This window comes from Equus asinus, chromosome 8 (genome assembly GCF_041296235.1).
Source record: "Equus asinus isolate D_3611 breed Donkey chromosome 8, EquAss-T2T_v2, whole genome shotgun sequence".
NCBI lineage: Eukaryota > Metazoa > Chordata > Mammalia > Perissodactyla > Equidae > Equus > Equus asinus.
In genome coordinates, this window is record NC_091797.1 from 27,383,112 (window position 1) to 27,409,514 (window position 26,403).

At 44.7% G+C, this 26,403-nt stretch overlaps 2 protein-coding genes and 1 long non-coding RNA gene across 4 annotated transcripts in view; all 3 read left to right on the forward strand.

Annotated features, from left to right (window-relative positions):
- The window catches only part of TMEM217 (transmembrane protein 217), a 28,307-nt gene extending 25,601 nt beyond the window's left edge, over positions 1-2,706 (forward strand). Inside the window, exon 2 of the mRNA XM_014830954.3 lies at positions 1,862-2,706. Coding sequence (XP_014686440.2) covers positions 1,873-2,451 — 579 coding nt within the window. The 5' untranslated portion in view covers positions 1,862-1,872 and the 3' untranslated portion in view covers positions 2,452-2,706. The remainder of the gene's footprint in view (positions 1-1,861) is intronic.
- TMEM217B (transmembrane protein 217B) overlaps positions 1-13,587 on the forward strand; it is a 39,247-nt gene extending 25,660 nt beyond the window's left edge. For both annotated transcript variants that reach the window (XM_014830955.3, XM_044776599.2), the window contains exons 2-3: positions 11,007-11,072; positions 12,226-13,587. In XM_014830955.3, the coding sequence (XP_014686441.1) occupies positions 12,253-12,807 (555 nt within the window). In that variant the 5' untranslated portion in view covers positions 11,007-11,072; positions 12,226-12,252 and the 3' untranslated portion in view covers positions 12,808-13,587. The remainder of the gene's footprint in view (positions 1-11,006; positions 11,073-12,225) is intronic.
- Positions 13,588-21,571: 7,984 nt separating this feature from the next.
- LOC139046058 (uncharacterized) lies at positions 21,572-26,403 on the forward strand. The gene is made up of 3 exons (XR_011505621.1): positions 21,572-21,683; positions 25,388-25,454; positions 25,851-26,403. It is a non-coding gene; the product is annotated as an uncharacterized lncRNA (long non-coding RNA).

A 26,403-nucleotide genomic window follows, 5' to 3' on the forward strand; every position in this document is an offset into this window, starting at 1 on the left:
TATCCAGCATAGTAAAATTCATAGAAACAGAAAATGGAATGGTGGTTGCTAGAGGTTGGGGTGAAGGGGGAATAAGGAGTTTTTGTTTAAAGGGTATAGAGTTTCAGTTTTGTAAGGTGAAAATTTCTGGAGATTGACCATACAACAGTAAATATAGTTAAAAGTATTGAACTGTACACTTAAAAATGGTTAAGATGGTAAATTTTATGTTATTTTGTATTTTACCACAATTAAAAAATAATGCAAAAAAATGTAGTAATCATAACTGTTTCCTAATCTGGTATTTTCGCAGTTCTATTTCTGCTGTCTCTTATTTCTGCTGGTTCTCACATACCGTGCCTTGTTTCTCATGTGTTCAGTTATTTTTTACCATGTAGTAGTCATTGTCCCTGAAAAATTACTGATGGAGATTCTCTGAGGACCAGCACCAAGAGGCATTCCTCCAGAGAGGATCTGAGGATCTAAGGTCTGCCAGGTACTTAGAGACACTTTCAGTTTAAGACTACTTTCAACTAGATTTATGACTTAAGAGTTTTTTTTGAATACTTCATGTAATTTAGGCTACAAATCCACAAAAAAGCCAGCTATGATTACAATGCCTCAGGGAGAGTTTTCTCCCCATGCGTTCAGCGTAGTACTAAGTTAACTTTCCCTGGAATCTCTTGGGACAAAGGTGAGATTTACTTCGGGTTCACTTTTACTCTAATCATAGCTCTTTGGGGAGCTACAGCTAATATAGGGAAGGCCTTGTCATAAACTCCCCACCTGGGTGGCCCCTGAGGTTTGATTTTATTATTCCTTACCCTGCAGAGCTCTCGTAATGAAATTCAAGTTTGCCTAGATTGACAAATACCCTCAGAGCAAAACTGACTTCCATGCTTGCGTACCTGTTGCAGTTCCTGAACTCCAGTAGACTTTGGCCTTCTACCTCCTACCTTGTCAGCACTTCTGTGCTGCTGAGACTATTTTAAAACTGTTTTATACAGCATTTTAGTTGTTTTTAGTGGCAAGTCGGCCCCAATAACTTAACCAATCAGAAGTCCCTCTACTTTCTTTATTTCCTTCTCATTGATTTCTGCTCTTCTATTTAGTTTTTTCCTCCTATTTTCTGTTGTTCTTATTGATGGGTTTTCCCCCCTAACTTCTTGAGTTGAACACTTAGCTCATTATTGCCTTTTCTTTTCTATCATAAGGCTATGCTATCCAAAGCCTCTAAATTTCTTTTAAAGCACCCCTTTCATTGTATTCCTTAAGTTTTGATATGTGGTGGTAGAGTGATTACTCAAAGCCAGTTGGTGCACACCAACAGTTTTCATCAACTCCTCACCCCAGCAGGGCTATTGTCCTGCCCTGACTTTTCTCCTAAGACACCTGCACTCAAGATCTGACAAAGTGCAGCCCATTTTCCCCATCGGGGGCAGCAATGGTTGCCCAGGGCAATGCTAAGAAAGATAAGAGCATAATTTAAACTACATTTTCTACTTGGTGTTTTCTAACCCCAGCTACATATAAAAATCACTAGAAAGTTTTGAAAAATACTGATGTCTGAGTCCCACCCAGAGAATGTTCTGATTGGTCTAGCATAGGGATTGGGCATGCGTGATTCTAATGTGGAGCCAGGGCTAAGAACCAGTTGTCTAATTTATCTGCTCACCGCCACCAGCCCCAGACTGCATTCTCCCTCCTCCCCACTCACACTCCCAATCAATTTTAAACAGTCTTCCCAAAGCTCTTATTTCCTGGTTTCCATCTCTCTCTCTGTTGTTTCTCCAGGGTGAATTTGGGGAAGGAGGCAGAAACCCTGGTAATTTAAGACATTGGCAGGAACTAGAATTCTCCCTCATACTGTTTGTATTCACAGGAGTTCTCAGCATGAGACAGCAGCACTGGTGGGGGATGACTGCCAAAATGGGCACCGTGTTATCAGGGGTCTTTACCATCGTGGCCACCGACATGTACCTCATCTTCGAACAGAAGCACTTAAGGAGCAGCAATTGCACTGAGATTAACACACGGCCCAAGAGTAACATTATGCTGATAAATCAGTTCATCATCTGCCGGAGTTTCAATATTGTCTTCTTCCTATCTTCCATCACCATCATGGTCAGTTGCTTGCTCCTGTACTCCATATATGCCCAGATGTACAGAGGCTTGGTGACCTACGCCATCTGGATTCTTTTCTATGAAATTGCAAGCATTGTAATACAATTCTTCACTGACAATGACTCTAGCATTGCAGAGGTCAGATTCATACGTTGGTTTGGCTTGGTGTCCCGTGTATTCATGCATTGTTTCTGGTTGTTCTTTGTCATCACCTATGCCCACATAATCTACAAAAGTCAAAGCCAGGGCAATATAATTTCCTACAAGAGACGTATTTCTGCAGGCAGCGGAGAGTTCCCACAGCAGAGATCAAAGATAATCAACTTCACCCGCCACTATAATGAATAGTGTTGGCCCTTTTCTCTCCCCTGAGAGGCAGAGCTCCCAGGTTCTCATGGTGGTTCTATTCCTTTGGGAGGAATGTGGCAAGAAATATGATTATAATCACAACTGGAACATCCTGCTCACTGAGGGTGCTTAGTTAAGGCACCTTGTTATTTAGCACAAAGATTGCTGTAACACAAAGGATACTGTTGGTGACCTGGGGTGGCTTTGTGCTATGGTTTTCCTTCCCGTGTCCTCTATGCTATGTTTCAGATATGTAAACAAAAAAATAAAAATAGAGAAAAATCATTCTTTATTTTCTTTCTTGAGTCCTCCCTTGCCCAAATTTGTCAAGGACCACGCAAAGCACTCGGCGAATCAAAAGGTGTTTGTTAAACTTTTCTGGTCTGTCGCTGCGCTGGACACTAAGAGGATGCAGAAAAGTATAAGATCTGAGGCCTGACCTGGGGGATTTTTCAGTTTAACGGGAGAAACTAAATCACTGTTTATGAATCAATTAGCCAAACATATAAGACAGCACAAGATTACACATTATCACAGATCAACAAGCTTCGCTTTGTGTTCAGGTACAGAAGCTGTCAGAAGCAGTTTAAGCCAGATAGAAAAAAAACCTGAGCAAATTTCTTTCAAACATTAGACATTATGTTAAATGTTTATTTATTTAATAGCTCTCTTGAGGTATAACTGATATACAATAAGCTGCACATGTTTAAAGTATATAATTTGATAAGTTTTGACATAAGTATATCCCAGTGAAACTATCACCACAATTGAATTTGTGAACATATGTATCATCCTCAAGTTTCCTCCTACTCTTTGCTTCCTGCTCCTTTCTGCACACACAACCCCCCACCATCACAAGGCACTGATTTGCTGTCACTATATATTAGTTTTCAAATTCTAGAATTTTATATAAATGGAATCATACAGTACATACTCTTTTTCTGTCTGACTTCTTTCACTCAGCCTATGCTTTTAAGACTCATCCATGTCACTACGTAGATTGAGAGTTCATTCTTCATTGCTGAGTAGGATGCCATGGCATGAACGTACCACGGTCTGTTTATCCATTTGCCCATTGAAAGACATCTGGTGTTTTGCAGTTTGGGGCAATTATGAATAAGAATGCTATAAACATTTGTATACAAGACTTTGTATGGACTTATGAATTCATTCATCCTGGATAAATACCATTTTAACTTTTTAGGAAACTGACAAACTTTTTTCTAGAGTGGCTGTACCATTTTATATTCCCACTGGCAGTGTATGAGAATTCCAGTTCCTCCACATCCTTGCCAGCACTTAATATGGATAATAAGTTTTTCATGTTAGCCATTCTAGTGGGTATATGGTGGTATCTCATTGTGGTTTTTAACTCGCATTTCTCTAATGACAAATGATGTTGAACATCTTTTCATGTGCTTATTTAGCATGCTTATATCTTTTTTGGTAAAGTGTTCAAATCTTTTGCCCATTTTTAAAAATTAGGGTTTTTTGTTTTTTGGGGTTTTTTTTTAGGAAGATTAGCCCTGAGCTAACATCTGCCGCCAATCCTCCTTTTTTTGATGTGGAAGACTGGCCCTGAGCTAACATCATGCCCATCTTCCTCTACTTTATATGTGGGACGCCTACCACAACATGATGTGCCAAACAATGCCATGTCTGCACCCGGGATCTGAATCAGCGAACCCCGGGCTGCCGAAGCGGAACGTGCGCACTTAACCGCTGTGCCACCGAGCTGGCCCCTAGGGGTTGTTTTTATTGTTGAATTTGGGGAGTTCTTTATATTTTCTGGATACAAGTCCTTTATCAGATACAGGATTTGCAAATATTTTTTTCCAGTTTGTGCCTTGTCTTTTCATTCACTTAAGAGCGTCTTTTTGGGGCTGGCCCCGTGGCCGAGTGGTTAAGTTCGCGCGCTCCGCTGCAGGCGGCCCAGTGTTTCGTTGGTTCGAGTCCTGGGCGCGGACATGGCACTGCTCATCAGACCACGCTGAGGCAGCGTCCCACATGCCACAACTAGAAGAACCCACACCGAAGAATACACAACTATGTACTGGGGGGCTTTGGGGAGAAAAAGGAAAAAAAAAAATCTTTAAAAAAAAAAAAAAGAGCGTCTTTTTATTTTAAAAGATTTTATTTTGTCCTTTTTCTCCCCAAAGCCCCCCAGTACATAGTTGTATGTTCTTCGTTGTGGGTCCTTCTAGTTATGGCATGTGGGACGCGGCCTCAGTGTGGTTCGATGAGCAGTGCCATGTCCGCGCCCAGGATTCGAACCAACGAAACACTGGGCCACCTACAGCGGAGAGAGCAAACTGAACCACTCGGCCATGGGGCCAGCCCCAAGAGTGTCTTTTGAAGAGCAGAGAGATTTTTAATTTCAGTGAGGTCCAATTATGAATTTGTTCTTTTATGGATCACACTTTCAGTTATTACACCCAGGAAATCTCTGCCTAACCCAAGATCGTGAAGATTTTCTCCTATGTTTTCCTCTAGAAGCTGTAGTTTTAGGTTTTATACTTAGATATATAATACCTTTTGAGTTTTTTTTAATATATGGTGAGAGATATAGATCAAAGTTCACTTTTTTGCACCTAGATATCTGGTTTTGCCAACAGTAATTGTTGAAAATATTATCCTTTCTCTACTGAATTAACTTTATATGTACTCACATGCCTATTTCTGGACTCTATTTTATTCCACTGATCTATTAGTCTATGTGCCGACGTCACTCTGTCTGGATTGTGGTAGCTTTATAAGTCTTTAAATCTCATTCTTCCATCTGTGTTCTTTTTTTAAAGATTGGCACCTGAGCTAACAACTGCTGCCAATCTTTTTCTTTTTTTCCTTCTTCTTCTCCCCAAAGCCCCCCAGTACATAGTCATATATATTCTAGTTGTGAGTGTCTCTGGTTGTGCTATGTGGGACGCCGCCTCAGTGTGGCCTGATGAGCAGTGCCATGTCCGCGCCCAGGATCCGAACCAGCAAAACCCTGGGCCACCCAAGCAGAGCGCGCGAAGTGAACCACTCAGCCACGGGGCCGGCCCCTCCATGTGTTCTTTTTCAAAATTGTTTTGGCTATTCTGCATCCTTTGCATTTCCCTATGAATTTAGAATCAGCTTAGAATTTCTATTTTTAAAAAGCCTAATGGGATTTTGATTGGAATTGCATTGAATCTATAAGATCAATTTGGGGAGAACTGACAGCTCAGCAATATTGCATCTTCTAACCCATGAAAACAGTCTCTCTCCAGGCACTTAAGTCTTCTTTAATTTCTCTCAACGATGCTTTGTAGTTTTCAATGTACAAATCTTTCACATCTTTTGTCACATTCGTCTTCAAGTATTTTATATTTTTGATGCTATTGTAAATGGCGTTATTTCTTAAATTTCAATTCCAATTGTTTGTTTTTAGCATATAGAAATACAATTATTTGTATATTGATCCTGTATCCTGCAATACTGCTAAACTCATGTATTAGGTCAAATCATGTTTTTGTAGATTCCATCAGATTTTCTGCATAGTGAACCATGTTGTCTGCAAATAGGGACCGTTTTCCTTCTTCCTCTTCCTGCCTTACTGCACTTGCTAGCGCCTCCAGTACAATGTTGAATAGAAGTAGTGAAAAGGGGCATTATTCTCTTGTTCCTGGTTTTGGAGGGAAAGCACTCAGTCTTTCTCCATTAGGTATGGTGTTAGCTGTAGATTTTCGTAGTTGTCCTGTATCAGGTTGAAGAAATCCCCTTCTAGTCCTGCTCTGTTGAAAGTTTTTTAAAATCAGAAATAAATGTTGCATATCGTCAAATGTTTTTTCTACATATATTGAGATTATTTTTTAATGATTAACAGGGTGAACTACCTTGATAGGGTTTCAAATGTTAAACCAACCATGGCATTCCTGGGATAAACTCTACTTGGTCATCATGTACAATCCTTTTTATATGTTGTTGGATTAGATTTGTTAAATTTTGCTTAGAATTTTTTGCGTCTATGTTCATGGGGGATATTGGTCTGTAGTTTTCTTCTTCAATGTCCCCGTCAGGTTTTGGTATCAGAGTAATGCTTGCTTCATAGAAAGCAGTATTTTTTCCTTTTAAATTTTCTGTAAGAGTTTATGTAAAATTGGTATTTATTTCTTCCTTAAATCTTTGATAGGATTCAGCAGTGAAGCCTTCTGGACCTGGAATTTTCTCTGTGGGAAGTTTTTAACTACGAATTCAATTTTTTAAAAAACAGATATAGGACTATTGAGCTTATCTATTTCTTCTTGAATAAGCTTTAGCAGTTTGTGTTTTTTAAGAAATTTGTCCATTTTACATAAGTTATCAAATTTCTTGCCATAAAGCTGTTCATAATATTCCCTTATCTTTTTTTAAAAAAAGATTTTATTTTTCCTTTTTCTCCCAAAGCCCCCCTGGTACATAGTTGTGTATTTTTAGTTGTGGGTCCTTCCAGTTGTGGCGTGTGGGATGCCTCCTCAGCATGGTCTGATGAGTGGTGCCATGTCTGCACCCAGGATTTGAACCAGCGAAACCCTGGGCTGCCGAAGCGGAGCGCGAGAATTTAACCACTCGGCCACCGGGCTAGCTCCCTATTATTCTTTTTAATATCTGTGGAATGTGTAGTGAAGTCACTGCTCTCCTTCCTGATATTGTTATTTTGTATTTCTCTCTTTTTTTTTTCCTCTAATCAGCCTGACTAGAGATTTATTAATTTTTAATAAAACCAGCTTTTGGTTTCATTGATTTTATCTCTTCTCTTTCTGTCTTCTGTCTCATTGATTTCTGCTCTGATCATTATTATTTTCTTCTACTTACTTTGACGTTAATTTACTTTTTATACTTTCTCAAAACTGAGGTAGAAGCTGAGACCATTAATTTAAGACCTTTCTTATTTTCTTTTTTATTGAGGTGACATTGGTTTATAACATCATATAAATTTCATATATACATAGCTATATTTTGACTTCTGTGTAGAGTGCACCACGATCACCACCGAAAGTCTAGTTGCCATCCGTCGCCATACAAATGCCGCCTTTCGCCCTCCCTCCATTCCTCTTCCCCTTTGGTAACCACCAATTTGTTCTCTGTATCTATGTGTGTGTGTGTTTGTTTATCTTCCACACATGAGTGAAATCATATGGTATTTGGCTTTCTCCATCTGACTTATTTAGCTTAGCATAATACCCTCAAGGTCCATCCATGGCTGAATAGCATGCTGTTGTATATATAGAGAAAGGCTGGGCATATATAGAAAGGCTGGGCTGGTGTGTGTGTGTGTATATATATATATATATATATATACACTTACATACCGTATCTTCTTTATCCATTCATCTGTTGATGGGCACTTAGGTTGTTTCTAAGTCTTGGCTATTGTGAATAATGCCACAATGAACATAAGGGTGCACATCTCTTTCTGAATTAGTGTTTTTGTTTTCTTTGGATAAATACCCAGAAGTAGAATAGCTGGATTATATGGTAATTCTATTTTTAATTGTTTGAGGAATCTCTCTACTGTTTTCCATAGTGGCTGAACCACTTTACGTTCCCACCAGCAGTGTACAAATTTTCCCTTTTCTCCACATCCTCTCCAGTACTTGTTGTTTCTTATCTTTTAATAATAGCCATTTTGACAGGCGTGAGGTGATATCTCATTGTGGTTTTGATGTGCATTTCCCTAAGAATTAGTGACGTTGAACATATTTTCATATACCTATTGGCCACCTGTATATTTTCTTTAGAAAAATGTCTGTTCAGACCCTCTGCCCATTTTTTTATTGGGTTGTTTGTTTTTTATTGTTGAGTTGTATGAGTTCTTTATATATTTTGGATATTAACCCCTTATCAGACATATGATTTGCAAATATCTTCTCCCAATTGGTAGGTTGTCTTATCACTTTGTTGATGGTTTCCTTTGCTGTGTAGAAGATTTTCAGTTTGATGTAGTCTCATTTGTTTATTTTTTTCTTTTGTTTCCCTTGCCTGGGGAGACATATTCAAAGAGATACTGCTAAGACCAATGTCAGAGTGTACTGACTATGTTTCCTTCTAGGAGTTTTATGGTTTCAGGTCTTACATTCAAGTCTTTAATCCATTTCAAGTTAAATTTTGTGTATGGTGTAAGATAATGGTCTACTTTCATTCTTTTGCATGTGGCTGTCCAGTTTCCCAACACCATTTATTGAAGAGACTTTCCTTTCTCTACTACAAGTTCTTGGTTCCTTTATCAAAAATTAGCTGTCCATAATCTTATTTTCTAATACAGGCATATAGTGCTATAAAATATCCCCTAAGTGCTACTTTAATGGCATCATACAAATTGTGGTATGTTGTGTTTTCATTTTTAGTCAGTTAAAAATATTTTCTGATTTCCCTTTGATATCTTCTTTGATCTATGAGTTATTTATAAATGCGCTACTTTGTTTTGATATTTGGGGATTCTCCAGAAATCTTTCTGTTATTGATTTCTAAGTGTGTTTCTGCCTTCATGCACCCCACCTCAGTGAATGAGCCACCCTCCACCTAGATGCTCATTCCAGGCTCCTTCCCCTATAGCCCCAAACCCCAAAGGCACACCCTAACCACCCCTCTGTTGCCTTACTTCACCCTATTTCTTTCAACAGCCTCTCAGCTGCTCTGTCTGCCTCCACTCTTGCCCCATTTTTTTTTAAGATTTTATTTTTTTCCTTTTTCTCCCCAAAGCCCCCCAGTACATAGTTGTATATTCTTCGTTGTGGGTCCTTCTAGTTGTGGCATGTGGGACGCTGCCTCAGCATGGTTTGATGAGCAGTGCCATGTCCGCACCCAGGATTCGAACCAACGAAACACTGGGCCGCCTGCAGCGGAGCGTGCGAACTTAACCACTCGGCCATGGGACCAGCCCCATCTTGCCCCATTTTTGATCCATGGTCCTTATGGCAGCAAGAAAGATTTTCATAAAATGCAAATCAGATCATCACACACACACACACACACACACACACACACACACACACACCCTTAAGACCCTTCAGATCTCTCCATTACCTTCCAGAGAAACTTCCACATAGCAGGTGGCGGATGAGGCCCTTTCCTTTTCTGGCCCTGGGAACTCACGTAGCTCAAGACCAAACTTGCTGTTTCCAAAATGGGTTTTGCCTGTCCCTGTGCCTACCTGGATGTTGTCCATTTTGCCAGGGCTGAAGTCCCTCCTTTTTCCACCCAGTTAATGCCCACATCCTTTAAGACACAGGCTCAATGATTGCCTTTTCCAGAAAGTCTCCACTGATTCCCATTCTGGCATAGATCTTGTTACATCTTAAGGACACTGGGCCACCTCCTTCACAGCATTTATCACATTGCACTGTAAGTTTTCTTTTCCTTTTTAAAATTTTTTAAAAAAATATTTTATTCACTTGTTTTTTTTAATTTGTCTAGCTTCCTCACTAGAATGTTTACCTGTGTATCTCTACTACCAAGCTCACTAGACGCTCAATGGATGTTTGCTGAGTGAATGTTGAATGAATAGAATGTACCAGAGGAACTCACAGGAGGCAGAAAGACAAGTTATGCCGTTATTACAGCGACCGAGGAGGGAGGTGCTAGGGCCAAAACCAAGGCTGGGGTGGCAGGGGTGAGGAACCAGTGGGATTTGTAAAGACACTGCCTTGGACTCTGCAACACAGGCTTAAACCACAGGAACAAGCCTGTGTGGTCGGGGCCCTATTTTTGAGTGGGTGATGGCTGCTCTGGAAGCTTCTCTGTGAGTCGGGACGAGGTGAAGTTTGGTTGATGGGAACAGGAAACTATCAATGTAGCCATCCGCTGGCCAGCACACTGCCTCTCCCACCCGACCTGTGAGCCTCCAGGCCCTGGGGTGCAGCGAGAGGTTTGTGGATCAAGGACTAAACTCTGGAGTCACACAGAGTTCGGAGGATAGTGAGGAATAAAGTGGAGGAATATTTTGAATGAACCTTGAAAACGTTACGCTATGTGATATAAGCCAGACACAAAAGGGCAAATGCTGTATGATTCCACTCATCTGAGGTACCTAGAATAGTCAAATTCACAGAGACAGAAAGTAGAGTAGTGGGTAACTGGGCTGGGGGAGGCGGTCGGGGAGTGAATGTTTGCTGGGTACAGAGTTTTTCTCTGTAAGATCCTCCGTACAGAGTACAGAGTTTTTCATATTACAGAATGTGAAAAAGTCTGGAGATGAGTGGTGGTAATGGTTGCCCGACCATGTCAATGTACTTAATGCCATTGAATTGTACATTCAGAAAGGGTTAAAATGGTAAAATTTATGTTATGTATATTTTACCACAATAAAAAAAAGAATTGCTAACAAGAAACAAAAAAGAGTATTTGGGGTGGAGGGAGGGAGTGAGAAGGCTGGAGGGAGGCCATCAGCAGCCTCTCTGTTCTCTGACAGGACTGGACAAGAGCCCTGTTCCAGTCACCTCAGAAGGAGGCCATGTCAGGCTTCCAATGGGTTGTCCCCCATTGGAAACACATCAGCCAGAGGACTGCACCCGTTCCCCTCGTGCGTGACTGTTTCCCTTCCGTCTCCCCTACAGTGGAGCTCGCCATTGTGGTGAGAAGAGGAGAGAGCTTTGCTCTGGAGTTCTCTGACTTGGGAGCTGGTAAGAAGGCGATGGGCTGGGAGGGACCTTAGCAACGGGACCCAGTCTATCCCAGCCTCAGGCCCTCTGTGATGAACATCCCCTCAGCAGGGTCTGCTTGGGCTCTAGGCATCTCCACCCTGGCTGGAGCCCGTCTCTAGATAGAGTTCAGGTCTAACCTAGGTTGCAGCCGGAGGTCTGCCAGCTGGGTCCTCACCTACACAACCACGGCTTATTGTTAAGGCACCTTAGCCCTGGGCAGAGAAGACAGTAAGCCTTGGCTCCATCAACCTTCCTCCGCTCCACTCACTGCTAGCTGAACCCTGTGAGTTGGGACAAGTGTGGATCAGACCCAGGGAGCAAAGCAGGGAAATTCCATTTCTAAGGCCTTGGAAGGAAAGAAAGGGAGGCGGCGGGCGGGGGCTGCAGTCAGGGATGATTCTAGGCCCCTGAGGAGCCATACTAGATTTATTTATTTATTTTTAAAGATTGGCACCTAACAACTGTTGCCAATCTTCTTTTTTTTTTTTTTAAGGATTGGCACCTGGGCTAACAGCTGTTGCCAATCTTTTTTTTTTTCTGCTTTATCTCCCCAAACCCCCCCTGTACACAGTTGTATATCTTAGTTGCAGGTCCTTCTAGTTGTGGGATGTGGGATGCCGCCTCAACGTGACCTGACGAGTGGTGCCATGTCCACGCCCAGGATCCGAACCCTGGGCCGCCGCAGTGGAGCACGCAAACTTAACCACTCGGCCACGGAGCCGGCCCCCATACTAGATTTATGATTTCAGAGAAATACATATCCCATAAAGGAGCCCAGAACTGACTCTGTCATTATTCCAGATACAGGAGCTTTCTAATTCCCACGAGACTAACGCCGATAGGAGCACCCTTTTTGCCACCTTAACACACAGCTGTCGCTGGAACAGCAGAGCTGGAAGCTATGTGAGGAATATCCCGGGCAATAATGCCCTCACTCCCCAGTGATGTGGTCACCTATAGCTAGTTAGGTCAGAGCAGGGACCAGACCCCATGTCCCTTGACTTCCAGCCCATTGCCTGTCCATATGCCATTACGACTCTTAGCTTCGCCGTTTACATCTAGTGTGGAGGAGTTGTTCTAGGAATAGCTCTGCCATTTTGTCATGTATCTCCATGATTTTTTTTTTCTGCAGCAGATGCTCTGGTAAAACAAATATAAAATGAATGGCAAGTTGTTCTCCTTCTTGGTGGGCATCTTCTCTATCCTCAACACCATCCAGTTCCTCATCTTTGACTTGAACCAGAGTACATTGATTGGCTATGAAGATAAGTTCAGTGTCTACATGGACACAAACTCTGACTTAGTCGCTTGGGTCATCTTCAACAGGAAGGACATCAGCATCACCCTGTCCACCATCACCATCGTGGTCAGCTTGTTGCTCCTCTATTGCGTTCACATAAACAACTACGTGGGGCTGCTGTGCTATGCCTTGTGGATGGTCACCTGCGAGCTCATCAACTTCTCCATTGTCCTGCTCATCAACGGGACCGTCAAAGAGGCGTTCAAGGAGCTTAGTTACCTGGAGTTGGTCCTCCAAATCTCCCGCATGCTCTTGTACTTCTGCTGTCTGCCCTTCATCACCAAGTACATGTACACCCTTTACAAGGACCCCAAGATGTTTGGCAAGATAGGTCGCCGCAGGCAGTCCTCCATCAGCACAGTCGATTCGTGGGCGCCTGTTGGGCTGGGAACGTTGTACCGCAAGATAAACTGAACTGTCTCAGGAAGAAGAGAGAGAGAGGGACCATGCTCCCCAACCATGGCTCCCTCTTTTCCTACTTGCCTTCTGTTGATTCCACTTGGGCCTTTTCAGGGTCCTCAAGTTTTATGCACTTAAGAGTGATTCTTGGGGGAGGGAGAGTTGCACGGATCAATTATTGTGCATGAGTGTGTTTGTGACTTGTTTTAGCATTTAATTTTATACCACGTTTGTGCTTGCGTAATCGTCTCATTGGTGTATGCTCTTGTCTGTCATGATCCCCTCCTCTCTGCATGTCATTCGTTTCTAATTTTTCCTTGGGGGTTGCCCCACAGATGCATGGTTCTGCTAAGTCCTTTTGGAACAGCGCTGTCAGATAGAACTTTCTGTGCTCATGGAAATGTTCTATATCTATGCTTTCCACTCGCCATATGTAGTATTGAGCACTTGGAACATGGCTATTCCAACCCAGGAGTGAAATTTTAAATTTTATTCCATTTTAATTACAGGCACACCTCAGAGAGATGGCGGGTTCAGTTCCAGACCACTGCAATAAAGCAAATATCGCAATAAAGCAAGTCACTGAGTTTGTTGGTTTCCCAGTGCATATAGAAGTTACGTTTACACGATACTATACTCTATTAAGTGTGCAATAGCCTCATGTCTAAAAAAAGCAAAGTGTACACCTTAATTAAAAAATACTTTATTGCTAAAAAATGCTAACCATCACCTGAGCCTTCAGTGAGGCGTAATCTTTTTGCTTGTGGAGGATCTCGTAAAAAATGCATATCTGTGAAGCACAATAAAACAAAGCACAATAAAATGAGATGTGCCTATAATTTCAATTTCAACAGCCACATGCGGCTGGCTCATGGTCTCCATGTTGCAGAGCACAGTGACGTGGAGCCTCATTCTACTCCTGCATGGAACCATAGAAAGAACCCCTGTCCAGCTTCACGCATCCTCTGCTTCCCTCATACTTTCCAGAAAGCAGTTTCTCATGTTGGTTCATAGCATGGCAAGAAGAATCCCCGTTGAAGAAAGCTCCAGGATTTCTCAATTTAAGCGCTGTGGACATTTTGGACTGGATAATTCTGTCTTGTAGGGGGCTGTCCTGTGCGTCATGGAGGTTTAGCAGCATACATGGCCTCTACCCACTAGATGCCAGTAGCATCCTCCCACCCTTGTAACAACTGAAAATGTCTGCAGACGTTGCCAAATGTTCCCTGGGGGGTAAAATTGCCCCCAGCTGAGAACCACTATTTTGAAGCAACACACCCTGCGCTGACAGCTGGTATGCCACTACTGTTAACTAGCGGAGAGCATCTTTCACCGAGAGCTCCTTACATTAATGCACCACCTCGTGTAGTTTTCATTTTAACACTCCCATTTTATGGTTTGGTGGAACAGAGGCTCAGGGCGCTGAAGTGATGTGATCAAGGTCACCTAGTAGCAAAATCAGGATTTGAATCTAGATCATCTGATTTCATACACGAATGTCCTACCTAATTCCCTGAAGCACTCTTACTTTTACCAAGATAAAAAAAAAAATAAATTAAAAAAAAAAAAAGAGGGACCTCCTTTTAGGATATTTTCTTTCTCTTCAAAAAATGTTGGGAGGGAAGTCAAAAGGACCCTGTTTGTTTTGGCCACACCCTCCAAACCATGAGCGTAACGACAGTAGCCTACTTTTACTGAATATTGAATAAGTGCAAAGTACTATTCTAACAATTCACTCAATTTTTCCCACCGTCCTGAGGGATAAATTTGGATCCAGGTCAGTTCCCAAAATGACCACCAGATGGCAGTCCGCAATAAGCTTTTGCTTAGCGCTGTCTGCCTTCTTAAGTCAGATCCTCCAGGGGTGGCTGAGTTGGGATGTATTGGGTCTCAAACTGATGACTGGGGACTTACAGTGTGTGTCCCTGCTCTAGTCTCACAAGGCGTGCCTTGCCTGGTTGTGACTCGCTGGTACCAAAAACAAAAAATAAAACGTAGGCAGACTTCAGGGTTCTGATCCCCCATCCCGGCTGGCTTGGCGGTGGGGAGGTGGGGAGACTGGAGAGCAGTGTGTGGAAGAGGTGGAGGGAGAAGCAGAGTTCCAAGAATCAGCTCAACCAAGAGTTACCTGATGCTTAAGATGCTCAGACACAAGAGTGCGCGCCCCTCTACCCCGACTCACTCACCAAAGCCGTTGTTTGCATCCGCTTCTGCTTCCTGGCCCCCCTTTCTCTCTAGAAGCCCCTGCACTGCACTGAGACTGTTCTTGTTAGGGTGATGTCCACGCTGCCCAATCCCGCACTCAGACTTCTCTTGCCAGACCTCTCCATGGGTTTCAACCAGCTGATCCCTTCCTGTCCTGTAAGCAGATCTCTGTCCTGACCTACGGGACACCAGGGCTGCCACTCTCCATGCACCACCTGGCTCGCTGGCCCTCCTCCTCCGTCTCCTTTGCTGGCTCCTCCTCATCTCCCTGGCCTCCAAACATTGGAGTGCTCCAGGACTCAGTCCTTGCTCCACTTCTCGTCTCTGTCTCGGTCACTCCCAGCTCCCCTTGGCCAGGCCCATCGTGGGTAACCCCATATTGACATCTCCAATCTGTACGTCTCCCCTGAAATCTGCACTTGTTGATCCAATTGCTTCCTCGCTGTTGCAGGCGCCTCTAACACGGTTCCCAACGTTCCCAGCCAACTGATATTCACACCCATCACCTCCTCTTGGATGGTCCACTAGTCTGGGCTTAGTGACTCTCTTCTAACACACACAGAACATGGCAAAGGGATGGGATGTCACCTCAAAGATTAGCTTACAAAGAGACGGTGCCTCCAGTGTTGCTCACTCTCTCTCAGGGCAGCCAGCTGCCAGTTTGGGAGCATCTTGGGGGAGAGGACCGCATGGCCAGGAAATGGCTTCTCCAGCTAACAAGGACCTGAATCCCACCGACAGCCACATGAGTGAACCTGGAAGCACATCGTCCCTTAGTCAAGTCTGGCGGTGACCACAGCCCAGGCTGAAGACCCTGCCTGCAGATGACAGACCCTAAGTTGGAAGTGAGGCCTGAGTTGCTGACCCACGGAAACTGTGACATAATAAATGTGTGTTCTCCTAAGCCACCAAGTTTTGCAGTAATTTGCCACACAGCAATCAATAACTAGCGCACGTAACATCTCCACATTAGTGCCCAGCGGCCGTCTCAAAACAGGTCCCAATCCACACACGTCATTTTTTCCCAAAAACCTGCCCTAAGTCCCAGTCTTTCCCACTTCCGGCCTTCCAGTTGCTCAAGTCAAAGGCCCAGGAGTCATCCTTGGGTTCCCTCTTTCTCCCAGCCTTTATCCAACCCCTCGACAAACCCTGTCAGCCCACCTTCAGTGTAGATCCAGACCCCACCACAGCTCACCGCCTCCACTGCCACCACCCTGACCCAAGCTGTCACCGTCTTTTGACCAGGCTTTTGCTATAGCAGCGTCCCAATTGGTCTCCCTGACGCCACCCTTGTTCCCCCTACAGTCAGTTCTCCACCCGGCAGCCAGAGGGACCCTACTGAAACCTAAGTCAGATCATGTACCTTCTCCACTCAGCTGTTCATATCCTGCCAGTGTTCCCTACCACACTCAGAGTAAAACTCCCGAGTCTTTACCCTGTTGTGCTGGGGCTAAGTGATCCAGCTCCCTATCATCCCTCTGATCTCCTTTCTAGCCCCTTTGTCCTCTCTCTCTGCTCCAGGCCCATCAGCCTCCTTGCAGTTCCTCTTACACACCCCAGCCTCAGGGCCTTTGCATTTGCCATTCCTTCAGCCTGGAATGTTCTTACTCCAGATATCCACTGGCTTCCTGTTTTGTTTCCTTCAGATGTCTGCTCAAAAGTCATAAGAGAGGCCTTCCCTACCAAACTATGTGAAACAACCCCTCCCCACCCAATCCCTCCCTAACCCACTTACCCTGCTTTATTTTTTTCATAACACTTATCACCTGACTTACTATATATAGTAACCACCCCACCCCCCAAATATGAGCACCATATATCCTTCATTGCTGTTTCCCCAGCACCCAGAACAACACCCAGCACACAGCAGGTGCTCAATACACATTTGTGGAACGAATGGACACGAACCCTCAGCAGAACAGAATGGCCTGTTGTTCTTCATTTTGCAAATGGTGGTTGTGGTTGGATGGGCTGGTGAGGGGCGAGTTCTTGCGGCTCTTCCAGCCTCCTCTTCCACTGCTCTCTCCGCTCGCTCACTTCTGGAGTCAGAGGACGCGATTTCAGCTTCCTTGTCCCTCTCCTCGTGCCCTCGTCCTTTCCGTGGCACCAGCCGCTGACACTAGAAACACCGCATAATCTTCCAGCTCCTTGTCACCAAGACTTCTGAAGCGCACAGGTGTCGCGAGAGCTGCCGCCCACCCCTGTGAAGATCTCTGGCCTTGCGTCCTCCCTTTCTTCACGTGTTTGCTGAGTGTCTGCTGGGTAGCAGGCCCTGAGCTGGGAACTGGGGAATATCCTGGAAGGCATGACACAGCCCACAGCCCGAGGGCTCCCAGCCTAGTGAGGGGCACAACTGCGCAGGGCCATTTGGGCCCAGGATAGTAGGTGCTGGGGGAAGCACTGTGGGCCACAGGAGGAATCCCAACTCTTGGAGAGTGGAGAATCAGGGAAGTCTTCCTGGAGGAGGAGACCTTTAAGCTGAGTCCTGGAGGAGAGTCTGATTTAGCTCTGAGGAGGTAGGGGAGGAAACAGAAAGGTGGGAGGCCGAGAAGGTGCAGATACCCCAGAGATAGGAAGCTGTAAGCTCTTATCCATTGTTTCCCCCTCAGGGGGAAGTAAGGGGCTCTGTGCAGGGGACAAAGGCGACAAGAGGAAGCAAGCAGGCACGAACTTCCCCAGAGAGAAGAGGGTCCCCCCTGTTCCCACGGCCTTGGCTGGCTGCTCCCAGAAGGTGCTTGCTCTTAGGTAAACAGCCATTCTGTATTTCTGAGCATCTTTCCCACCTCACTTCTGCCCATGTGACTTCAAGTTTCCCCTAGCAGCTGTGTCCCACGGAGGACAGACTTCATTCTGGATTGACTTCTCCCCACCACTTTCAAGATGTGTGAATATTTCCACCTGCTCTACTTCTTTTTTCCTCACGGCCTTGGGTATCCTTTCCCCCTGCTTCCTTTCCCCCAGAACTGCCCACATCCATTGCTACTGTTCTCGGCCTTCAAGGCCCTCTTTTTCCCTTTCTTCAGTCTCTTCCGACTATCAGTCTCTATCTATGGATTGATGCTTTTCTTTTCTTTTTTTCCAATCAATTTGCTCACCCAACAAGTGGTTAACGAAGGCCCCTGAGAGCTGGCGCCTGGGTGAGGCTGCCGTGGTGACGGAGGCTGAGCTCCTGACTCGGGAGACGGCCTTTCCCGTGGGCAGGCTCCTCAGTGAACCCTCCTCAGCTTCCTTCCTCTTCCTCTTCATCCTCTCACCAGTTGTCAGTAAAATAGAAACTTGGTTAAACGCTTAAGTTTTTTTTTTATCATAAGTGAGTTATGATTCTCTTCCCTGGGAGATAGGTTTTACAAATGCCTTCTGACTGTATTCATTTTGTTTCATAAACAAGGGCTTTATGGGTGTGTGTTTGTGTATGTGAATGCTGTGTATATTTGCATGTGTATTTGGGTCTCTGTTTGTGCGTGTTTGCGTATACGTAAAAGGCTGAGTTAAACAATTATATGGTGATTGTCAGGAATAACTTACATGTTAAAGATAGAAAAAGGTCAAAATGTTTTTAGGCTTTGTGTTTTTCTAAAATCTTCTGCCTCCTACCAAGGCTGGCTTTTCCCTTCAGAAATATAGCCCACAAGGGGCAACACTGGAATGCATCTTATTTAAAAGGGAATCTTTGGGGGCTGGCCCCGTGGTGCAGCGGTTAAGTTCGTGTCTTCTGCTTCTCGGCTGCCCGGGGTTCGCCCATTCCGATCCCAGGTGCGGACATGGCACTGCTTGGCAAAGCCATGCTGTGGTAGGTGTCCCACATATAAAATAGAGGAACATGGGCATGGATGTTAGCTCAGGGCCAGTCTTCCTCAGCAAAAAGAGGAGGATTGGCAGCAGTTAGCTCAGGGCTAAACTTCCTCAAAAATAAATAAATAAATAAAAGGAATCTTTGGTTTTTCTCTCACCCCAACAGTGTGGCACTGACAAGATGTATTTGATGAACGATGTGGAGGATGGACCTTAAAGCCATCTGCTTCCCCAACAGAGTTTTAGTGGACAAAAAGACCCTTTCAGAGGGAAGGGGAGAAAGTAGTCATAAAAAGTGCTGAGCAACTGGAAATCCTATAATTCCACAAGTAGACCGTTGGCGCCCCCTTTTCGAGGATTCTCAGATCCAATCTTCCTCTGGCCCAGAGAGCCTCCTGCGGCCACCCTGACCCCAGCCTGACCCCGCCTGTCCCACCCCCTCCTATTCGAGGATCTCCGGCATTTTCTGGCCTGACTGAGATGATTTTATTTCGCATTTGATCACCTTTGCACAATAGGCTCCCTCCTCCCCACCTTCTGACATCCTGGACACACCTCTGCTTCCTAAACGTGTGCGTCCACACCTTCTTTCTCTCCTTTGTTCATTCATCAAAACGCACGGCTTGTCAACAACTGGCTGGGCATTGTGCTAAGAAGTGAAGCAAAAATAAAAAACAAGATGTGGTCTTGGCCGTGAACCAAGAAGAGGGCCTGTGAGGGAGTAATTGCAAGACGATATGATAAATTAGGTAACAGAACTAAGTCCAAAGGGCGACCTTATCCCCAGTTCGCCACGGTTCATTGAGCAAATGTTTACTGAGCACTTGCTGCTCATCTGGCTCTGTTCTAGATGTTGGAGCTCCGGGGTGAAGAAAACAGATGCAGTTCCTGCTCTCGCGAAACTTACACTCTAAGGAGGGGAGATAAGTGACAGGCGAGTGAACACCAATGTGTAGACAGTATAAGAATTGCAGCTAGTGAGAGGAGTAAGATGAAAACACAGCAAGGTGACATTATAGTTTGATCCCAGATAGTGAGACTTGGCCATTCCTAGTAATCCCGTCCTCTTGAGATTGACTGTTTCAGGAACAGACCCAAGACCCGCTGGAGAAGGGCATCTAGGAGGTCTCTGGATAAGGAACGTCTCTCTGGGGAGGTGATAATTAACAGGATGGAGAAGATCTGAGGGAAGGGCTTTCCAAGCAGAGGGAACAGCAAATGCAAAATTCCAAGCAGGGGGAACAAGCTGAGTGTTCCAGTCAGACAGCCAGTGGCTGGAGCGCGGTGGGCGAGGGCACGGGGGATGCAGTGAACCGAGCGCTTCAGCCTCCCTTTCGACCCCTCTACTATACCTTCCTGTGTCTCAGAGTAGAAAGCTAAAACCAAGTGTTCTAGACTCTTTTGCAGCTGTGGTCCTGGGGGCTGGACATGGAGTATGAACCTGGGAAGGTAGCAGTAAGGCAGGGGCCATCTTCCTGCCACCTTCAACTGCCACTGGCACACAAGGTCCTGGAATCACCCCGTGTCTCTGCAGCACCGTTCCAGGGTTTGGCCACGAGCTTTGTGGGCAGCTGTGGTCTCCTGATCCCAGGGTTGCTATCGTGGTGGTATTTTCGGGAAATCTACAGTTCCAAAGGTAGCTGCCTAACCCTCACCTTCCTGCGGGGGGCAGTGGCAGCAGCTCTCCTGGCAGGCAGCTTCAGTGGTGTTATTCCAGGAGTCGCTCCCAGAAGCCCAGCACAAAGCCTCTTTTACCCTTCCAAAGATTTTGAAGGAATCAACTCTTTATGTTCAACCTCTTTCTGCCTCAAATACCTGGTGTGGTCTCTGGTTTCCTGCAGCTGGTCCTGAATGATACAGGGGTTTGGGAGACTCAGCTCTCACCCTTGGGGGACCCCACTGTTAAACAGAGAAGTACCCATCTAACGCTACCTTCTGTTTCCCAGGGCAGCGCCAACTCCCTCTTCATAACGAAACATTTCCCCCTTACTACCTCAGGGTTCAGACCCAGTCAAAAAATTGTTGGCAGTCTTAATAAACAAATCCACAAGTTTCCCTTTGCTTGCCGTGCTTGCTGAATTGCTCAAAGAATCTCAATAGATGTGGCAGGCTGTCTCTCCCCGAGGAGGTTACACTTGGCTAGATGTTCATTGACTTGCCCTTTGTGACAATTTGACAGGCTAGCCAGATATGGAAATGACGCTGGTCCGGATTTCCAGGTGACTTGCTCACGAAAGTCAACATTTATGGAGTCCTACTGTGAGCAAGGCCTGTGCAACAAGCACCAAGGGAGATGTAACTCTTCCCCCCGGTCTAGTGGAGAGAAATACATAGACAGACCACGATAACTAAGGCTGATCGAGTGTTTACTGGGCACCGCTCCAAATGAATGAACTCACAACAACGCTATGAAGCAAATCACCTTATTTTCCCCATTTTACAGATGAGGAAACTGAGGCCCAGGAACGTTAAGTCACTTTTCTAGAGTCACACACAAAGTGGCATTGCTGGGATCTGAACCCGGGCAGCCTGGCTGCAGGGCCCCTGAAGTTAATCACAACCAGGCAGTGTGCGAGGCTCAAGGAAAGCACTGGGAGAGCAAAACAGAGGTAGGAGTAATTCAGCCTAAGAGAGTCAGGGCAGGCTTCCCCTCCTCTGAGAGAAATCGCTCATCTTCTGGTCAATTTGGCAAACGTGCATTGGACCTGGACTTTGTGCTGGGCCTGGAGGAAGGTGCTGGTGATACAAAGATGAATGAGACCTGCTTTCCTGCCCTTGAAGGGCTTGCAAGCGAGGAGGGGAAGCTGACAGCCAAGAACATTAATTGCGATATTGGAAGATAAGGGGTTCAGAGACAGCACCAGGGGATGGGTCAACTCTGCCGGTGACTTAGGGTAAGAAAAGTCTTCTTCGAGGAGGAGACACACGAGTTGGGCTTTGGACAATGAAGATGGTTTGTCAGGACGCTAGTTTGGGTGGGGTGCGGGAGGTGAGGATTGGGGGAAAGGCAGAAGGCACCCCAGATGATGGGAACAGCAAGTGCAAAGACAGGAAGGTGGGGAACGTGATGGTGTGTCTGAGGAAGTGGGAGCTCGCTGGGTTGCCGCCGTGCTAGTGGGCGGCAGCCGGGGAGGGGGCTATGGAGTGCTGAGGAGTTTGCACTTGGCTCTGGGGAAGTGTTTTTCAAAATGAGGCTTGTACCCCATTCGAGGATGGTGAAGTCAGTTTAGTAGGTCAAGGCCAGTATTTTAAAAAATGAAAAGGAAATTGAAATGGAATAGACTAGAATAAAATAGAGAGATGCAATACTTTTCGTATTAAGAGTAAGTACGTCTTGTGAAATGCTGTTTCAGTTTTACATATTGGGGCAGATACCGCAAGTTTTTCAACGATCCATTGTCCTCTTCTTCATTTTAATAATCAGATCCCCAAGCGTTGGCCCGCGGCTGCCCAGCTGGAGACTACGTGTTCCAGCCTTTTCTGCAGTCAGGTGTGGCCATGTCACTAAGTTCTGGCCAACACAGTGCGAACAGTGGTGGTGTGTGCCACTTCTGGGTCACGCTCCTAAAAGGAATGCCATGCACTCCTTTGTGTCTTTCTTTTTTCCCACTGGCTGGGATACAGACATGATGGTAGGAACCGGAGAAGTCCCCTTGGGCCCAGAGTTGGAAGCTGTGTATTGAGGGTGTAAGAGCCTTGAAAAGCACACCCCCAGACTGTGAGAGGGAAGTCAGGTTATGTGAAAGATAACTTCTATTTTATTTAAGGCACACTTACATTTCTGTTACATTATCTCAGACCAATCCCTAATACACAGACGTGTGTGTGTACATATGTATTTATATGTGTGTTCACATACGTATAGTGTTTACACACACACCCCACCCCCCAGGCCATACTGTAAACTATATTTATTACTATGGATTGTGGTTAAAAAAAAATGGAAAAACTACCTGCCCTTAAAAGATGTTTTAAGCAAGTGAGTAATGTGATTGGATTTCTGTTCCCAGGCTGAAGCGAATCTTAAGGACCGCTTAGCCCAGTCAGTGCTTCTTCTTATGATGGGGAAACTTAGGCCCCTAGAGACTAGGTAACTGATTCAAGGTCCTGGGGCTCAGTGGCAAGAGCTGGTCCTTGAACCCTGATCTCTGAATCCAAGACTGTGTCCCTTCAGTGTCAACAGGTGATGAAGATTCGTTTATCTTGCTCTCTCTTTCAGTCTTCAAACCCTTTTCTACATCCCATTGTTCCCCTAATTTTCTAATTAATTCAGTTCAATTCAGCACATATTTATCGCAAACCTACTACATACTAGGTTGTACAGACATAGGAACGACCTTCGTAAAAGCTCCTTAACTGGTATCATAAATAGATACCGAAGAAAGTATAGAACTGTGTTTATGCTTAGATCGATGTATATACACATATTTCCTAGCTCTGACCCCTGAGAGGGCATAGAAACAATGACACGCCAGGAGCAATTGAGCACATCTAGAACCCAGATTTGGTTTTAAATACCATACATCAATGAAAGAAACGAAGGTTCCTTGGAGAAGTGGTTGATTCTGGGCTGGGGAGGGAATACACAGGGTGAGCCTGGAGCATCTTTTCGCTGCGGGAAGTAGGAAAGTGCTCAGAAAAAGATGAAGAGCTCGTGGGAAAAACAGGAACCAACTTGAAAGTGCTCCTAACGGCCGAAGCTGGAACAGTGTGAGCAAAAAACTAAGTACCAACAGTATTGGATTTTGTAACCCAGAGAATAAAATAAATATCCATGCATTCATACTAATATAAATAATTGCATAAAAAAATGACTTCCTTAACTGAGTATCTAGATGACTGGAAATATGAAGATTTCAAAATTGAGTAGCAATTGGGTAAGCTCGAATAATTTCACTTTGTGGTAACTGGAACTAAAACCCACTTGTGGTGGACAAGTCTTGGAACAGATGGTGAAGGTCCTAGCTCTAGCCCTCTCTCTGGCACTTGACAGTCTTGTCACCCTCAACATCTACAAAATAGGGGTAAGACCATCCACCTTGCCTACCTCACAATTCTCCAGAGAAATAAAGTATATGAAAGAAAGGGGAAATGCAAAGAAAAAAATAAAAGCTCCTTAATCACCAGGGACCCCAGCCATCCATATCCTAATACAATTAATCTTCATTATTCACGGATTCTGTATTTGTGAATTCGCCTTCTCGCTAAAATTTATTTGTGACCCCAAAATCAACACCTGTAATGCTTTCATTGTCACTACAGACGTGCAAATCGTTGAAAAATTTGAGTCACCCAAATGCGTGACTTGCCCAGTGTTGCCTGCTAAGGCAGAATGAGGTGACACTCTGCCTTCTCATTTGAACTTGAATACTGTAAACTAGTGTCCTTTTTGGTATATTTAATGCCATGTTTTTTGCATTTTTATGCTTTTTTGTTGGCGATTTTACTGTTTAAAACTGCCCCCAAGTATAGCTGAAGTGCTGTCTAGTGTTTCTAAGTGGAAGAAGGCTGTGACATGCCTTATGGAGAAAACACATGTGTTGTGGGGCTGGCCCCATGGCCAAGTGGTTAAGTTAGTGTGCTCCACTTGGGCGGCCCAGGGTTTCACTGGGTCGGATCCTGGGCGCAGACATGACACTGCTCATCAGGCCATGCTGAGGCGGTGTCCCACATGGCACTACCAGAGGGGCCTGCAACTAGAGTATACAACTATGTACTGGGTGGCTTTGGGGAGAAGAAGAAGAAAGAAAAATAAAAAGGAGATTGGGAACAAATGTTAGCTCAGGTGCCAATCTAAAAAAAAAAAAAAGAAAGCTTTAAAAAAGGAAAATACAGGTGTTAGATGAGCTTCTCTCAAGCGTGAGTTACAAGGCTGTTGGCCATGAGTTCAATGGGAACAAGTCAATGATATATACATAATAAGATCTCTTTAAACATAAACACACATAAAATGTTTGTGACCAGCAGCTCACAGAAACCTAACCCTCTATTTCCTGTAGGAACAACAGTTCAGTATTCACTAATTCAGTGTTCGCAGCCACTTTATAGAACACAGCTACTGTGAGTAATGAGAACAGACAGTATTTAGTAGCCACTTCCACGCGCCTGGCACACCCTATATCTTCTTTGACATAGTCTCAAATCTTCCCTGCGACATCCTAGAAAAAAGGCTTTTGTCTTAGGCTTCTCCCAGTCATCTAAGTGTTGAAGTTGGCCGGCTTTTCTGCCATTTTATCACCCTCGACAGATGTCTGATTAGCTGGGTACTTTGTGGTCACATTTTTTTCAAGTAGGCCAATAATTTTTCCTGATTACTATATTCAGTCCTTGCCAATTTCAGAGAAAAAATGCTTACTGAGGTGACAGACACTTGAATTTTTTTTCACCGCTTTCCTGCAACTTTTTATTATGAAAAATTTTAACCATTCAGAAAAGTTGAAAAAATAGTAAAATGGATACTCATAAACTCTGAAGGCTTGTCACATGGAAGAGTGATCAGATTCATGGAGAGTCAGAGAATGGAGCTAGGACCAAGGAAGGGAAGGTAGCGGATGACAAACCTCGCCTTGAAACAAGGAAGAATTTTCTATCTTTCCAGGAGGATGGACTTGGCTAAGGCAGGATGCACATGGACAGGGACGTGGTGGAGCAGATCCCTGTGCCAGGTAAGAGGCAGGTCTAGACAACAGCTCAAGTCGTCTGTGAATCCACAATCCACTGTTTTGTCTGAGTTCTAGAATTGCCACAGTCTTGTTTTCATAGCAGTTGTATAGTATTTCAGCCACCTCATGTGTTAACTCAGCATTTGAGAGCAGATCTGAGAGCCCAACCTCCATTTGTAATGCGGTTTCTCTGGGAAGATGTGTTGAATTTCAAACAAATGATACACAAACAGACTTTTGAAACACGACCCCTTTAGAAGCTGGAGAATTGTCTGTTCTTCTTTTCACTCGTCCTTAAACTCCTTGAAGCATCCCGGCGGCCCTCCGAGGGCTACTGCTCTGGGATTTGGGGACCAAGTCTGTGTTTGCCTTGGTAAATTATGATTTTCTAAACTTCAGATTCCAACATGGAGTTGACCTGGACAGGAAGGAAGAAGACCTGAGATGTGGCCCCTCTGAGTCATATTCTCCCAGCCCGGCCTCATGATTTCGTCTGAAGTAAATGCCTGGGGCGACAGATAACCCTGCCCCACTAAGAGCCTGCTCTGACGTCTCCAGCCGTCATTCTCCTCTTAGGCTCCCAGTAGCTGTCTCTGGCCAATGCAGACAACATATTTTTGGTGCTTGGTTACAATATATTTTGGCATTTTATTATGTGGTCTCTTGTCTGATTTCTAGGTCTTCCGTGCGCCTGACTCTCGCCTCATCATGAGGTTATAAACCTGACCTTACGTCTGCCCTTAACATACTCATCTTTTAGGGACTTCGTAAAACCCAGGGCAGCACAGTATGGTGTGTGAGAAAGACCCTAAACTTGGAGACAGATAAAGTTCATCAGAATTCTACTCTCCCATTTACTAGCCATGGGACCTTAGCAAATTATTTTAATTTCTGAGTCTTGGTTTTCTCATCTCTAAAAGGGAAATGATTATACACGTGTAAAATGTCCGTC